Genomic DNA, 15,524 nt, shown 5'->3' with positions numbered 1-15,524 from the left:
TGTACTAACTCTACCTCTGCTCTTCTACTGTAGCTACCTAGCCTAGCACTCTGCACTCCTAGCAGTCGACAGTTGAAGCTGGGAGCGGAGAGTCGATTCGAGCGGTTCGAACGGCTCGCCAGGCGACTGCTCGAGGAGAACTCGCGAGATCCTCCAATCACGAGTCGCTGGCACGTCACTGCTGACCAATGGTGGTCGGCGATGGTGACGGCAGAGTCGCTAAAAATAGCCCGTATATATCTAGGCCGGTCGCGGCCGCGAATTAACCATAGTCGTGCGCCGGCAGCCGACGAAGAGGGACGTTCGGGCTTTTATCGGAACGCTGCAACTTCTTGCCGTTTCGCACTGCAAAGGTAGGATCCCCCAAGAAACGTTAACAGCACCCGAAGATGCCTCTCTTGCACGGTTTAATATACCACGCGTTACCCGCCTTTCATTACCCCCACCCCATTCCTTGCCAGCGCACGTGATAAGACTAACCTTCCTGTATTTTGGCTTTCCTCCTTTGATTACGCTGCACGATAAGTTACGCTAGAATATTCGTCGCCTCTCCGCTGCCCCTCATCTATCCCTCTCAGTAACCAATCTGTCAAATGAAAATCTCCCCCTCTCCCCTCGCCCCTCTCTAGCTTCTCCCCTCTACCTCACCGGTCGCTCCAATAAAAATTTAACTCTCAGTCTCGCTATAATCGTGTCAACCGTGCCTCTCTTCTCGCTTCGAGACGAAAATACAATGTTTTGCATAGCATGCATCTTGGAAGAATTTTTGTCCGATAAAATCGAAGGCGCTCTTAGAGCGAGGCGGCGCAAGATCGATACGATGAGTTTTTTCATGTTATTGCCTCGTTTCACCGAACAAAGTTCTTCGCTTTGCGAATGTTCAAGGACTTGCGCGCACACGTGCTCGATGGAGCTTTGAAGCATTGTTGCAATGCACGTGAGAAAACTTTTCGAATAATACCTCCTTGCCGTGTCGTGAAATTCTTGCGGAATATTCATTGAAATTCCTCGGCTCACTTTTTGTCCGCTTCTCTACATTCGAAAAGCCGCCAAACATCGCTCGACTTGTATATTTTGAAAATGCGCTTGACTAAAAATAACTTTTTTATTGGCAAAAATGGGGACAAACTTTTATGTATATATAGTATATAAGATATATACCGTAGAGCTGCACTTATGAATATGAATGGGCAATCGTGTCTACTTGTCTTTGAAGTTGTCTATCTATATTATCGCCTTTACGATGAAGCCTCGCAACTAATAGGAGTGTGTACTAAATCTCCATGATGTATCTCGGAGTGGGAAAGAAGTCCAAGTTGACCAGAATGAAACTAAAATAAACAAGTTATTTAAGATAAGTATATGTAGAAGGACCGCGAAAGATTACATGGTTGTCTCGTAATCCTTATGCGATTACCCAGTCGGTTGCAGCATTTCACCTATCAAATTATATAAATGTATCCGAGAGAGAGAATTGTTTTAACGCTCCGTCCTATCTTTTCGTGTAAGTAAACTTCCTGCAGATGTCGATAAACATTGCACAATGTCGACTTTATCTTCGCACTCGGCATACATTGTTAATGAGCTCGTTTTAGCAAGGTAATACTGGCTTTAGCGTATCAATTGTAGCTGCATTTAGCAAAATCAAAGTTTACGAGGTTCGCGTATACGCTATAGTAGCCGCGGGAAGACCAAGAGAAAAATACAAACTATTATTGTCCTACACTTTTTCAGAGAGAGAGAGAGAGAGGGAGAGAAGAAATATTCCTCCGGGCAGTTTTCTACCAAAAGAGACTCTCTTCTCGACTCTCTTAGCGACCATGACCTTACTGACATTTCGTTCTTTGACCAACAACCGCTTTGCGGGCCTGCCCATGCAGCATTTCGCAGATATATATACACATGCAGAAAATCGAAATATCTTTTCCTCGCGAGGCACGTGAATAAAAAGAGCAGATTCTTCTCCAGTCGCGTATATATCTGGAAAGTTGAAGGAGAAGCGCGTTATTGCACGGTGGATCGCTCAAGGCGCGTATGGAGATGCATAAATTTGCCGAGTTAGCACTTTTATCAGGTGCCAAAAAACGAAGGATGCATCGCGAAGCTGGTTGACGAGTAGTACACCGATGGCAAAATCGGTGTCTCTTTCGACAGCTTGCAAACTCTGCGAGGATGATATAACTCGATCCGATCGGCTACATAGTGCAGATGTCGAGAGGGGAGAAGCGAGAGGAGGCGGGCGAAGAACGACGACGCGACGAGCGACGGTGAGAGAGGACGCATTATTGTTCAAGGGCGTCAATGTCCTGATTGAATTTGAAATGCTAATGCATCGCAGAGAAATGGCAAAGAAAGGCGAAGATTTATCACGACCGTTTACTCAACGTCCATGCAGCGTTTTGCGCGACTCAGCTTCGGACGCGACGCTTATTATAATCGATGTTGGCTAAACGTCGCTCGTTATATACTCGAAGCCTCATTACTCGCGGATCTTTCGAGTCTTGCATTATCTTAATTGAAGGGCGGCCAACTGGATAATAAAGCAGCTCATCGAATCGCGCATACCGTATACCTAAGGATTTCTCGCTGACGTCCTCGTGTTCTCCAACGAACACCGCACGCACGCGCGCGCGCGGATCTTATTATTACGATCTCGCGGAACAATCAGGATAGTTCTGGAGTAATAAAGCAGAAAGATAATATAAGTTGTATACCATTGAAAATTCCTCTCTCGTCCCGATGAGATTTAGCCTGATCGAATAATTTTCATGCAGCAATTAACAATTCTTTCAAGATCTATCGCATTACGCACCCATTCAAATATTGGGAGGAGCGTTGCAACGTCTCACTTTGAACCCTGGAACGTTTATAACGCTATGTTTATATATATATATATAGGTGGTATATTCGTGAAACGCGTGGTTTCTGAACTTACGATCGAGGGCGTCGATGCGATTCGAGGTGAGAATTGGGCTAACCGAATAATTTCCAGGAATAAAGCTTTCTCAAGAGAGTCGTATTATTATGCGCGACACGAGTCTATTTATTAGAACGAGATGCCTGAACGTAATTGAATGTGTCAATGTAATTCGTGGTAAGATTTGAGCTAACCGAACACTTTCCAGGAATAATGTCGTCCCGTGCGAATAATTGCGATGCACGACACAGAGTCCATTTATTAAAACGAGGTCCCTCAACGTAACTCAAATCTGTCAATTTTATTCGAGGCGCGTGGTTTCGGGGGGAACGATGATAGAGTATAATGCCAGGAGGATATCGCGTTCGTGCATGTGAGAAACTAAAGCTACGTCGAACATATATATATATATATATATATATATATATATATATATGGCGCCATACATCAGAACCGAATGAAAGACGCGTTTGGACGGAGATCAAAGCAGCAAGGTTCGTGGTACATTGTAATTTAATTGCGCGACAGAAACGATAGCGTTGCAATTTCGTGTCAATCAAGACGGTTGCAGCGCAGACGATAGTTTGACTCTAAATTTTAACGAGGAACTCTCGTATAACGCCAATCGTTCGAGACGCTGTAAATCGGAATGAACCGAACGGCCACCGGATTTCGGACGATTCGCCAAGCATTCGCTTTAAGGATTATGCAATCGTATACTTAGCAGCAACTGTATCGTTCGCTGCAGACTCGAAAGATTCTCGTATCCCCGTCTCTAGCACCAAAACGTAAACCGAAAATCACCTCGCTGCCTCGTACGTCGTAAATTATTTTTACTACGCGTCAAATACGTCCGAGGAATATTTGGAGAGGTGTTTTCTGAGAAATCGTCAAATCGCTGGTGTGAAAGAAAAATTGGCAGAGGGATCGGATGGGGGAATTGATCGATGGTAGTTGTTGCGATTATAGGGAGAGAAAACGGGTGACGATGGAAATGTGATGGAGGCGAAGAATGGAAGGAGGATGATTATTTGCTTATATATATGTGTGTGTGTTTGGATGTAGCAATGTGGACGAATGGGACGAAGGAAGGAGTAGGGCTATATAGGTTAGGTATAATCGCATAAGGGGAGGGGAGGGGGGGGGGGGGAGTCGGCTCGTTTCGCCTAATGTATATTGGCCGACAGTTTGGTTTTATTAGAGCTTCGGTCGAATGTTGGCGAACGTTCCAGGCATCGATCGACCTTTTTCCCGCGCACCACTGCTCGGTAGCGCCGGAGGAGCCGGACCCATTGCCTCCTGTCCTATGTCCGGACTCGTCTCGACGCGTCGCGTCGTCTTCATTCGCGCTGCGCAGTCACCTGTTTTGTCGTCGTCGCACCACTCGTCACCCACCGTTGATACATGCGCGTTGAGACAGAGAGAGAGAGAGAGAGAGGGAGAGGGAGAGGGAGAGGAAGATCGCGAAATGGCCTTCTGAGTTCCGAGTTGTGCTGCTGGCCGTGCCTCGTGGGAGTTTATTAATATTGTTCCTCGCCACGGTGCCTATGATAATGCGACGCGATAATTTCTCGAAAACACAACAGCCCACGTCTCCCGGAGCTCAATTATCGAGCGTTAAATTTAACGTAGCTGGCCGCGCGCGCTGCAAATCTTCCAGCGGCACTTTTCTTACTTTTTATCCTTCACGGAAATCTCTTAATTGATCGAGACATTAATTCAGCATAATTCAAGATTGTCCTTGCCGCTGCCGCCTGAGCCGCAACTTCTAAGCGAGCGGCTGCACTCTGCACGACTCGAAAATGACGACTGTGCATGCAGCCTGCGCTGCTCGATCGCAGTTGGCGAACGAGCGCTAACTTGGCAATTGCATTATCTCTCCGTCGATCGGTACTCCACGCACATTCTTCATCGTTGTCTCTCCTTTAAATCGACGAGATAAGGCCGATCTGGCCACGCGTTCCACACTTTTCGTACTGAAATCACTGAAACGCTCGGTTGAGGGAAAAAAACGCGGGAAAATGGAATGCACCGGGAGCCATTACAAAATATCGATTATTCAGTGACACATAGGAAAATCTCGCCAACGATTATTATCTCCCGGCGTCGTAAAAACAAACGGACATTATTATTACTATACAGGATAAACAGCAATTATTTAACCACTATAGGAATAATCGTCCTTAACTCTTTTGCTGTAGAACAATTTTTCTTAATTTCAGTTTCTGTATATGTGTATACATTATTGTTGCGAGAAAAAATATAGTCTCTTTATCTCTCCGTTGGTTCCTTTAATTCCAATCGTGAAATTGCACCCGTATAGCCAAGGAGAGAAAGCGGGCAAGATGCGGGCACGAAAATCATTCATCTTCATCAAGCGGGGGGCGGCATCCTTCACCGGGTCACGACTCCTTTTCCGACTATTCTATAAACGGAATGGTACGTGCCAATAAATATTTCCCGTTTGCCCCCTTTCTAAACTTTATCTCGCTTAAATATTAAACAGCCTCCTATTTGAAATTTCAGATTTGCACAAAAGCATATCTGCACGAGTCTCTTCTATTTTTTCCGCATAGCCGAGCGCGGTAAATTTCTTTGCGTGCACCAGCCTCGGCTATAATAACCATCCGTTTTAGGAATTGTTCGCGTAGGTCCCAGATAACCGGACTCTTGGAAGTCTCTCGATAAAGTCACGTCCGAGTTGACTTTGGCAATCAGCGATTTTTTTCATCTCCTTGATAAAAGAACTCGAGGAATCCTAGACAAAGCGGGACATATGTGTATATACGTGCGAATACAGGAACGCATGCTCAGGCATACTCATTGTGCGAGCAGGAAGCATAAATTTTGTTGCGAACGCCAAACATAGAGTGGAGAGAGGACCGTTGTGGGTTTATAAAAAGCAAAGTCCAGCTACAGTGGAGTGGAGCGGAGAGTCTTTGTGACCCCGGAGTCCTGGCGAAGTAATTCCGGCTAATTAAACTTGTATATTTCGGACGATTCTGGCCGACATAATAATTCTCATGCCCCCTCTCCCTCACTCTCATCGTACAAGCAAATTCCTCCGAAACTGCCTGGAAAGGAATAGCGTCGAAGGACAAACGGAAATAATTTCGTGCTCCACGAATAACAGATTATACCATTGATATTTCGAAGGTGCGTTCGATCGCATTCTCTTATCTCTGTAATATTTATCAGTCACGTTCGTTAGTTTCAACGACATTGACATGATTCGCGAATGGAAAGATTTACCGCGTAATCCCACTTTCTTTCATAGACTATAATGCGCTTGTGGTTGAAAAAGTTTGCTGATATTGTGTGACGTGGAGGATGATGAACGAGCCATGCAATTGCGTAATTCCAGGCGGGTATCCTTGCTCGAGAAGGGGAACGGCTTCCTTGCATTTGGGCAAGAATCAAGTTTTTCCAGCCGCGCGTTTCGCCATATGTGGGAGGGAGAGTTCCTCGGAAATTCTGGACAAAAAGTATCTCGCGCTTGCGCACTGCTCTATCGTGAGAAAGGCACATTTTCGAGGGGCCTTTGAAACATTTCTGCGAGACGGATCGAGCTATCGCTGGTATACGCATAATTTTCGAGCGTTTCTTCGCCGCTTTTTCGCGCAAACTCCCGGGACTAGCTGCTTCTTCCAAACAGGTCCGTGCTTTATCGTTCTTCTCGCGATTTTTTTTACGACGACCTTGCTATTTCTTTTATTGCCTCTTTCGACTTTCTCCCTCCCTCCCTCCCCCTCTCTCTCCTGCCTTCCTTCGCCGGCCAGTTGCACTCGACACGATCGTGTCCAGCTGTTTGCGTCGAGAATAGAAATATCCTCCAGAGTGGCCGAGTGCGTTGGACCAGGGTCGTAAAGTATAGAGAAGCGCGTGGTAGCGAGCCCGGGGGCGGATTTTACGGGGTTTTCATGGGATCCGAACTGCATTGGGCAATCTCGGCGTCGATTTCCTTTTGTTGCGTCCCGGAGGCGCGTGGTGCTTGCGAGAATTGGGCCGCCCACGCCTATGTCGACGACCGTACCGAAAAAGCCCGATAAAAGCCGGCGTACCGTGCCATGCCGCTAGCCGCCGCCGCCGCGCCGCGCCGCGCCGCCGGCCAGATGGCCGCGCGCAGCTATTGCGCAAGCTCTATAGATCCTAGCAAGACTCTCGTTACACGTTAGACGCGCGGGGTTTAGCCTGACCATCGTGACACACGCTCCGTACCAGCGAATACTTGTCCGCTCAGATTGCGCCAAGATTAATTACTCGCGTCCAACACGCCTGTTCTCGCTCTAGAAATCAACGTCCTCCCCTAACTATATACAGGGTGCGTCGGATGAAATGTCCCGGAGCGCGGCACTCCAAAAGAAAACTTTCATTTCGGTAACGTTAAGAATTTCTAAATCGTTCTGTAGAAAATATCGACACACCTTTTTAATAACGTACATCTATATATAGTTACGCGGAGATAAATGTTTTTTTTTTATATTTGCGTCTATCTTCAGCCGTTTCGAGTGACGCGCGCACTCTTTTTAATTATGTAAGAACTAAATAAATCATGTGTGAATTTTATTCTCAAAATTATATATATTCTACATTACATTTTTGGTTTAGTATTTATAACTGAAGATAGATAAAACCGTTGTTATATTTGAGATGAAATTGGTTGTATTTATACAGCGAGGTTTTTATAAGCATATTCTTTATTAGAGTTAAAGGAACAAATTTTATTGTTCATTTTATTTTAATTGACATCATTTAGAGGTGTGCGAGTGATCAATTGTACCGCGTATATATATAACCAGTCAGTTATAATAGCTAGAAAGATTGTTGTATGAAAATGTTATTACTAAAATCATTCACCGTGCGCAAAGTTATCGGTTTGATATTAGTTAACCGGACACCTTGTATATAAGGTGCGTGAAATCGTCTAAGCAGATAACTATGCATCATTACCGCACCTGGAACAAATTTATCTCTCGAAAAGTCGGAGTCCCCCTTCCTTTTACTTTCACTTACACGCGTTAAAGCAATTGTCTTAACGCGCGCTGATGAGATCAATGTGACAGATACAAGAGAGTTTCAGAGTCCGCGCCTATCCTTGAGAATAGAATGCATCTGTGTGCGCAATAGGGGGGAGATAAGCGACGTGGCAACTTATCTGCGTATTATTATGAGAAGGTATCCGCGCGAGGTATTGGATGTCGAAGATTTTTTTTAAACGATCCTATATAAGACTATAAATATAAGTTGGTCGGCAGACCAGTGTGAGGTTACCCTTAGCGGCAGCTTTCGCGATTCGAGTAAGGGCTCCGCAATCCGTATCGATACCCTTTGCCAGAGACGTGACTACAAAGTTTACTCGCTGGCGATAAGAGCGGTTGATAAGAACGACACGCGAGATGCGTGCCAATCAACGTAGAAGGAAAAACCACTGGAGAGAAATAGAGAAGCATAAGCGACAACAGTATACAGTTTGTATGCTTGCGAAGCGAGCTATCGGAAGTTTGGTGTATTCTTAGGCTATTCTACGAATAGCGACGCTGCGTGTAGTACCTTGGCGCAAAATAAACCGCGACCGGCATTTATAATTTCTCAAACTAGACTCCCCGCGGCGAACGCTGCTGCCTGCACTCGTTCCTCCTTATACGCGCGTCGCCGCTATAGCCTCTTCCTCGGGATCAATCGCTCACGCTCCTAAATCCCCCCCGTTCCGCGCGATCAGTCTCCCAGACAAAATCTATATCAACGAGCCCCTCGAATTCCGCGCCGAATCTATATTCTATGCTATACGTCTCTTATACACGTATACCCTCCAAACATTTATCCGAGGAAGCATTTTTTGCCAAGTTTCCCAGCAGAGTTTCAGTAAACACTACTCGATAAGCTGACGACTGTACGAATCATTGATGCTCGTTGCTTATACGTAACCCTTATGTTTATTAACTCGGCTCAGATTTCTTTCTTATCGAAACGTTTCAATTGGGAAGCCTGTTTCCGATCGCGTTCACGAGAGACTTCCCCGAGAACGTTATAGCGTCCAAACCATACATCAAAATCAAACGGTTCCTATTTATAAGTTTAACGGCGTGTGTAGCCGGCCAGCGACGGCTTCGATCGGACACCTGTTCCCATTCAAACAAACTTCTCGCCGGATTATTATTACAATCCGTTGGAGTATTCTCAAGTTTTTGCGCGCGCGCGCGCGCGGAAAATACGTTGCAATTTTCGCGAGACCTCGGATAGCTACACGGCCAAGGTGTTACCCGCGTATATCTGTCCCTCGCTTATGTATATATTATTGAGGAAACGAACACTATTTTAGTCAGTGCGTGTGGAGCGGAGAGTCCGTCGAAACTTGCCGAGCCACGAACGACTGACAAAATTATTGCAAATCAATGGGTTAATTGTTTGCGAGCTCGAGCCACGGTCTCACGCGTGTCTAGAGTCTATGATCGAAAGAGTCGTTTGGGGGACTCTTATAGGGAACGGAGTCGACTGTGGCACACAAAGCGATGGGTGAGAAAAGAGATGTGGCGTAGCATATAGGTCAGTGGGTAAGGTTATTCCACCGTGGGGAGATGTTCATTGTTGCGTCGCGCTATCTGGGTAGAAGCGAGCGAACCTACGCACCAAATATACAGGCAAGAGGAGTTTTGGAAGACTCGAGGCGCGAGGACACTTGAAAAAAGGAAAGGAGTCGAAGGAGAGGGGAGGAGTTGGAGGTGGAGTTGCAACGGAATTAGTCTCCGAATACGGAACGATAAAATTCTTACGAAACGCACTCACACACCGAGTTCCGTACATTAAGAGACTGTGTGTGTATCTCTGACCGTTGGTTGGGCAACAGCGCGTTCGGCAAGCTAGGGGTAGGCAGAGGAGATTTCGGCGATGGAACTGATGGAGGAGGAAAGCCTAAGCGCGCGTTCCCGTAGTAAGAGAAGGATAGAGGAAGGAGAAAGAGCGAGAGCGAGGACATACGGGACAAAGTGAAACGCGAGAGAGAGAGAGAGAGAGAGATGGAGAGGGGGTTGTGGATGAGAAAGCGAGAGAAGATATATGAAAGAGTAAGCGAAATAGTGGCGCTCTGTAGTGTATGTATAAAAAAGGAGGGTCCCGGGATGGGAGGGAAGTGGGGCTTGGTGGAAGCAGAGAGAGTGAGAGAGAACAGTGAAAAGCAAACAGAGCCGAATCGCTGAGAGGTGCCATCGGTGCCGAACGACACACGCGGACCAACTAGCATATAAGCAAATTTATCGACTTTTTAAACGACAACGCCAACGTAGAACGCTCCTTCTCTTCTTCCTTTCTCTTTCTCGTCTGTCAAAATTCTCTTTTTTGACAGCCACGACTGACAACGTTTTAGTTCTCTCGCCTACCAGTACGACCAACCGCCGTTTCTCTCACCGGCTTTTACTTAGCGCGTCGTGCGATCGGATAGTATAGTATGTGCTTTTATACCAAACGTTTGTTATTTTTACGTTATAAGCTTATCTTTGGCTGCCAAATTGTCTTACGCAATTCATCGATATTCCAGTAAATTATTACCGCACACGAGACCATGTATATACAAGTTCGTATAACCACGTTTCAAGTTCCAAATGCGTAGTACAACTTTTAATTTTCTTTCCGATCCTTTCTGCCACATACGTAACAAGTATATGGCCGTTCTTTAAATTGCTTAATGGAATATCCTATATTCTCGAGGCAGACGTCGTCGCGTATTCGATTCCGCGTTGGCCATCGATGCATGGCAGTCAGTGCGCTCAAAAGTTAAAACGTCCGTTGTAGCAGGTTCAAAGCGCGTAATTAATAGCTGCTAGACGAGGTTTCGACACACCCGGCAGCATCGATAAAAATCTGTGATTTCCGGTTCCTTTATCGCCCACCGTATTCTATACGATAGATCGTCAATTCGACTTTGTCCGGACCTCGATACGCGCCTGATAACACAATCCCAAGGCCATTTCAATTTTTTTTTTCTTGCTCTTCGTGGAAAAGAGGAATGCAGAAAGATAATGTATTACTCGAACACATACCAGTGCTATTCAAATTTATATCCAATGGGATAATCAATCTTTGGTGACCTATTTCTTTTCTTTCTTCAAGACCCACTTATGCAACATTAATGTATATGGCCTGTATATAAACTAAATCTCGCATATAGAGAAAAAAGTGTCGTGTTTTGAGAAGGAGGGACCTTTACGCGTTTTGGCTAATGAAAATTAATGAGGAATAGTTTAACGAGTTTGATGCGCTAATAAGTATACGTAACATCTAATAGTGCGTTAGTTGGCTCGAAATGAACCGCCAGTGCCAGCAGCGTTTAATCTCTTTAGAATGAATTATCTTGCATGAAACCGCAATCAAGAGAGTTCATCAACGAGCACGCATAGCAAGAATTTCCGAGTTTAAAGGCACACGCACACACGCTCGTAATATTAGCGTATTTTTAATTACCGAAATGTATGCGCTAGAAAAATAAGCCAGCCACCAATTTCGAAGGATCGTTTAATTGAGTTTGTGTGCTCTCCCACGGTTCTAGGTTAAATGGTAAAAGGCAGCAAGCATGTACAACCTGAACGTGAACGTGAATCCTAGCCAAACGGCTGCCGCGGGTCTCCTCGGTGTCGCCGCGGCCGAGGTCACTCCAAGGACACCGGAAATCGTAAACTCTCTGATCGCAATGACCAATCCCTTCGAGGGCTACACCAATGAGAGAAGCAGGGAACGTACCGACTCTACCAGCAGTGGGGAGCCAAGCCCACCGAGTGTTCAGCATACGTGCAGTCAACTCATTAAAGAAGGTATGTTATTTCTTTTTTCCTCGAGTATTATTGCTCCCTTGACAATTTTCAATGGCTCTCTTTGTTTCTATTTAATGATATCCGCCTTTTTCCCGTTTCCAAATGACAAGTTTATGCCCCGCTTGAGATCGGGAATGTTGCTACTCGTTGATAGAATGGCCTGCTTTCTTTTCTAGGTTTGAAATTGACGCTACAGACGAAAAGGCGGGCCAATGGCAGCAGCGACGAATCAAAGAAAAGATGCAAAAAGGAGGACGGGAGTGCGGACGATGAAGAGGAGGACGAGGCAAGCAATAACAACAACCGCGGTGGAGTAAGAACCCCTTCACATACTCTTCTCGTTAAAACGATAAAGCAGTCGTGATGTCGAGCGAATACGCTGTAAGTCGGCGGTTCATCGATTTCAAGGGTTCTCACGTTACCGAGTGTCCCTTGGCTTCAGGGCAGACACACATCCTCCTCCCCAGCCTCTTTCTCTCTCTCTCTCTCACTCCTACAGGCACGAACACACCCCCTTTCCTGATCTTGGCGATCTTCCGGGCACTCAACTTGCTTGATCGTGTAGCATTCGCTTACCTCGAATGGGAAAATTCTTAGAGGAAATAACTGAGGCGTCTCAACGCCATTGATATATATATATATATATATATGAAAATCGCGAGAGAAAATAATATATATGTATACACTCTGTGGATAATGGCTAAGCGAGTCCCGAAAGCTCTGAAATCGTTCTTCAATCCCTCTCTGTCTCCTTTTTCCTCTTCTCGAAACTGATAGTTGTGTTGATTTTTTGTAGCTGACGCCCGAGGACGAGGAGAGGCGAAGGAGAAGACGAGAGCGAAACAAAATAGCGGCGACAAAGTGCCGACTGAAAAAGCGTGAGAAAACGGTGATCCTGGTGCAAGAGTCCGAGATTCTGGAGACGCAGAATCATGACTTGAAATCGCAGATACAGGAGTTGGAGACCCAGAGGCGCAGACTGGTAGATATGTTAAGTCTTCACGGGCCCAATTGTTTGAAGAATGGTGGAGTCCCCGATACCTCGTACCAGCAGTATACCGAGCCGTTACCTTTGCCCAGTTATCAAGAAAACTTTGTCCAGCCACCTCCAGCCCTCAATCAACCACAGAACTGTGTGTCGGATTACCCGGTGAAAGTGGAGGACTATGAAAACGATTTCTACAGACAAAGTAGTCCTTACGTGCCGACGTCAGATGCCGGTTGTCCGGTGTAGTAGCTTTTTACCCGACCATAAGCAGTGATCGCTGCATAATTTACACGGAAGAACACTTGGTGCTTGGATAATGACCGCGCAAGCTCAGAGATTATTACTTTTCACGATTAAAACTTTAAATGTAATGTTGTGTACTTCATCCTATTGCGCTTATAGGAACACACGTATGTGCAGGATTACGTTTCACCGATCGTACATATGGGCATTTTTCAAGACTTGTTTGATTTTGCAGACGTTGCACATATTTTGTGAGCTGTCGATATTTGCTTTTGCTACTACAGCTATCCAAGCTTCTCGCTTGTTCTTCCCGTAACTGCAAGTCTTTAGTTTTTAAGTCCATAGTTTTAAGTACTCTAAACCTTCTAACTTCTTCGTCCTCCTATCTTCCTTCCCTATAATTGTTAGTTTACTAATTGTAGGTTTACTCCCTTGCCTTCCCCTCTCCCTTTTCCATTTAATTATTTTAATATGAAAGTTATACTCAAAATGCTCGTCGTAGAGCACTTAAAGACATTCCTTTGTATTAACCGTACTGTGACATTCTTAAAGCCTTATTAATATAATTGGTATTACGAGGTAGAGCGGGATATTTCTAAAAATTAATCTGGTCTACTTCGATTTCATTGTTGAGTGACGAAATTGATGGATACACGACGAATATTTATTTTTATATTTATGGTTTTTAAGCGAAGACAAAATTATGGATATACGAAAAGATTTTACATCATAACTCACTATTGAGTGGATATTAAGAGAACTTTGATTTTAATTAGCTAGAAGATCGCATTGGCCAATTGTAAAAGAGCCCGTTTTACCGCCTTAATGCACTCCTGATAGACATACTATACATATATTTTGTATTAATTAATTTTATTCTTTTACCAGACCTTTATCAAGGTTGAGTAATCTTATTGGAGCGAGAATAGATTTTTACCCAGTGTATTAAAGTCTTTCGTGGATATTGATCGCTATTATCAATTATCGTCACTATACGTTCAGAGGATACTTGTAGTTATACGGATAATATTGATATTTAATATATACACATAAGCATATTTTATATAGATCTATATACGTATGTATATGATATGAAAAACTTACAAAACGCACATGTTTATTAAACGTCGATGAATATTTAATGGTCAATAACACAAGAAAACATGTTAAATTTGCTACAAATGAGAAACACGAGCTTAATCACATACCTCGCTATGTGGGTAGCTTTTTATCTGTCAATGGTGCGTTTGATACCTTTCTTCTTGACTGCTTGAAATATTATACGAGTTCACACATTTGGAAAATTCTAAATGTGAACTTGAGCGTCATATTCCAAAATCCACTATACATATATAGATTTAAAAATTTGTTACCAAGTATTAATATTTGTTCCGTAAGGGTAAACGTGCTTTAGATTTATCAAAGCGTTCTCGTGATTAACGAAAGTTAATTTAACTACCGTTCGAATGCTATTGTTAAGAGTTGCCTGTGTTTTGTAATTTGTGGACAAATTGCTTTCTGTTGTCGGAATGTTTTAATCATGCTATTAACATGAATCGTGTCAAATTGGAAGGTTTTTCTACGTTTCTGGAAAATTGAAACTTGGCCTCAGTCTTCCTCTTTACCTGTGGAGTATACCCATTTACGATATTAAGCATCTACCAACTAAATATAATATAATTATATATACTATATATATATAGTTGATACGGGTATAACTATATATTAATATTGAAAGTTTTTCTATATCAAATTGTTAAAGAATTATTATCAAGTTTTAAAAAAACGAAATAAATTATTATTTTTGTAATTATCAAGAAATTACTTTTTCTAAAAGCATTGTTGCGAACATCTATCATAGATTTATTACCTCTAAAAGATGGTTTTATTTCTATTGAAATCACTTATAGAGAATACACCTATTATGATGCTTATTTATTTCAAAGGCTTTTACCGCTACCAACTTAATTAACTTCATAATCTGGGGATATAAAGAAATAGCTCGCACGCGATTAAAAAGGCTGACATTTTTTAAATAATCCAATTTTTTCAGTGCCTAATTCATACAATTCTGTTAAATGTGCTTTGTAGCTTTAATGTTTGCCATATATACTTGATAAGCTTTATTATATATATGAGAACTTTGTGAAACGTATATTGACTATTGCAAAAAGTATATTTGTGTTTATGGATACTGCCAGTATATAACGAAATTAGATGTGGCTTAAAAGCATTATTTAAAAATTTAACAATAAGTTTTATGAAATAATATTTTGTCTTTTTATATATATTATATTAAAAAGTCATTTACAATTGTATCGTTGAAGCTTAACTGTTACATTATTGTGTTACTCAGTACCTGGCAATGGGTTTCCATGCAGTCAACTTTCATACGTTAAAGGTACTACTTTAACTACTATGTCATAACTGAACTATAAAATTATCAATGATAAAAAGTTATTGTTATTTAAGACAAATTTCTATGTCATCAATAAAAGTGCCTTAAATGCCATTGCTAAATGGTTTTTGCTCCTTACTTACTTTCCATTCACTTTTTAAAGGATAATTATAGACT

The 15,524-nt window shown here is 43.2% G+C and overlaps 1 protein-coding gene across 2 annotated transcripts; it reads left to right on the top strand.

The window, feature by feature from the left end:
• Positions 1-92: 92 nt before the first annotated feature.
• Atf3 (Activating transcription factor 3) lies at positions 93-15,473 on the top strand. Of its 2 annotated transcripts, none has more exons than XM_066724919.1 (4): positions 93-353; positions 11,457-11,718; positions 11,895-12,004; positions 12,515-15,473. In XM_066724919.1, the coding sequence occupies exons 2-4, from the start codon at positions 11,481-11,483 to the stop codon at positions 12,950-12,952; spliced, it is 786 nt and encodes a 261-aa protein (XP_066581016.1). In that variant the 5' UTR covers positions 93-353; positions 11,457-11,480; the 3' UTR covers positions 12,953-15,473. The 2 variants fall into 2 exon arrangements, with proteins under 2 accessions (XP_066581016.1, XP_066581015.1); XM_066724918.1 differs by having other exon boundaries at positions 11,895-12,031.
• Positions 15,474-15,524: the final 51 nt, after the last annotated feature.

The sequence above is a fragment of the Prorops nasuta genome, unplaced genomic scaffold (assembly GCF_024137725.1).
Source record: "Prorops nasuta isolate Cenicafe-Biocafe unplaced genomic scaffold, Cenicafe_Pnas_1.2 PNAS00003, whole genome shotgun sequence".
Taxonomy (NCBI): Eukaryota; Metazoa; Arthropoda; class Insecta; order Hymenoptera; family Bethylidae; genus Prorops; species Prorops nasuta.
Note: the sequence above shows the minus strand (reverse complement) of the source record. Positions and strands in the feature narration are given on the sequence as shown.

What these genes read in the sequence shown, in the direction of transcription:
- Atf3 (XM_066724918.1), top strand. Translation starts at nt 11,481, where the DNA reads ATGTACAACCTGAACGTGAACGTGAATCCTAGCCAAACGGCTGCCGCG. An exon ending in CAGTCAACTCATTAAAGAAG is followed by an intron (nt 11,719 to 11,894) that starts GTATGTTATTTC and finishes TTTCTTTTCTAG; the next exon opens with GTTTGAAATTGACGCTACAG. An exon ending in ATAACAACAACCGCGGTGGA is followed by an intron (nt 12,032 to 12,514) that starts GTAAGAACCCCT and finishes GATTTTTTGTAG; the next exon opens with CTGACGCCCGAGGACGAGGA.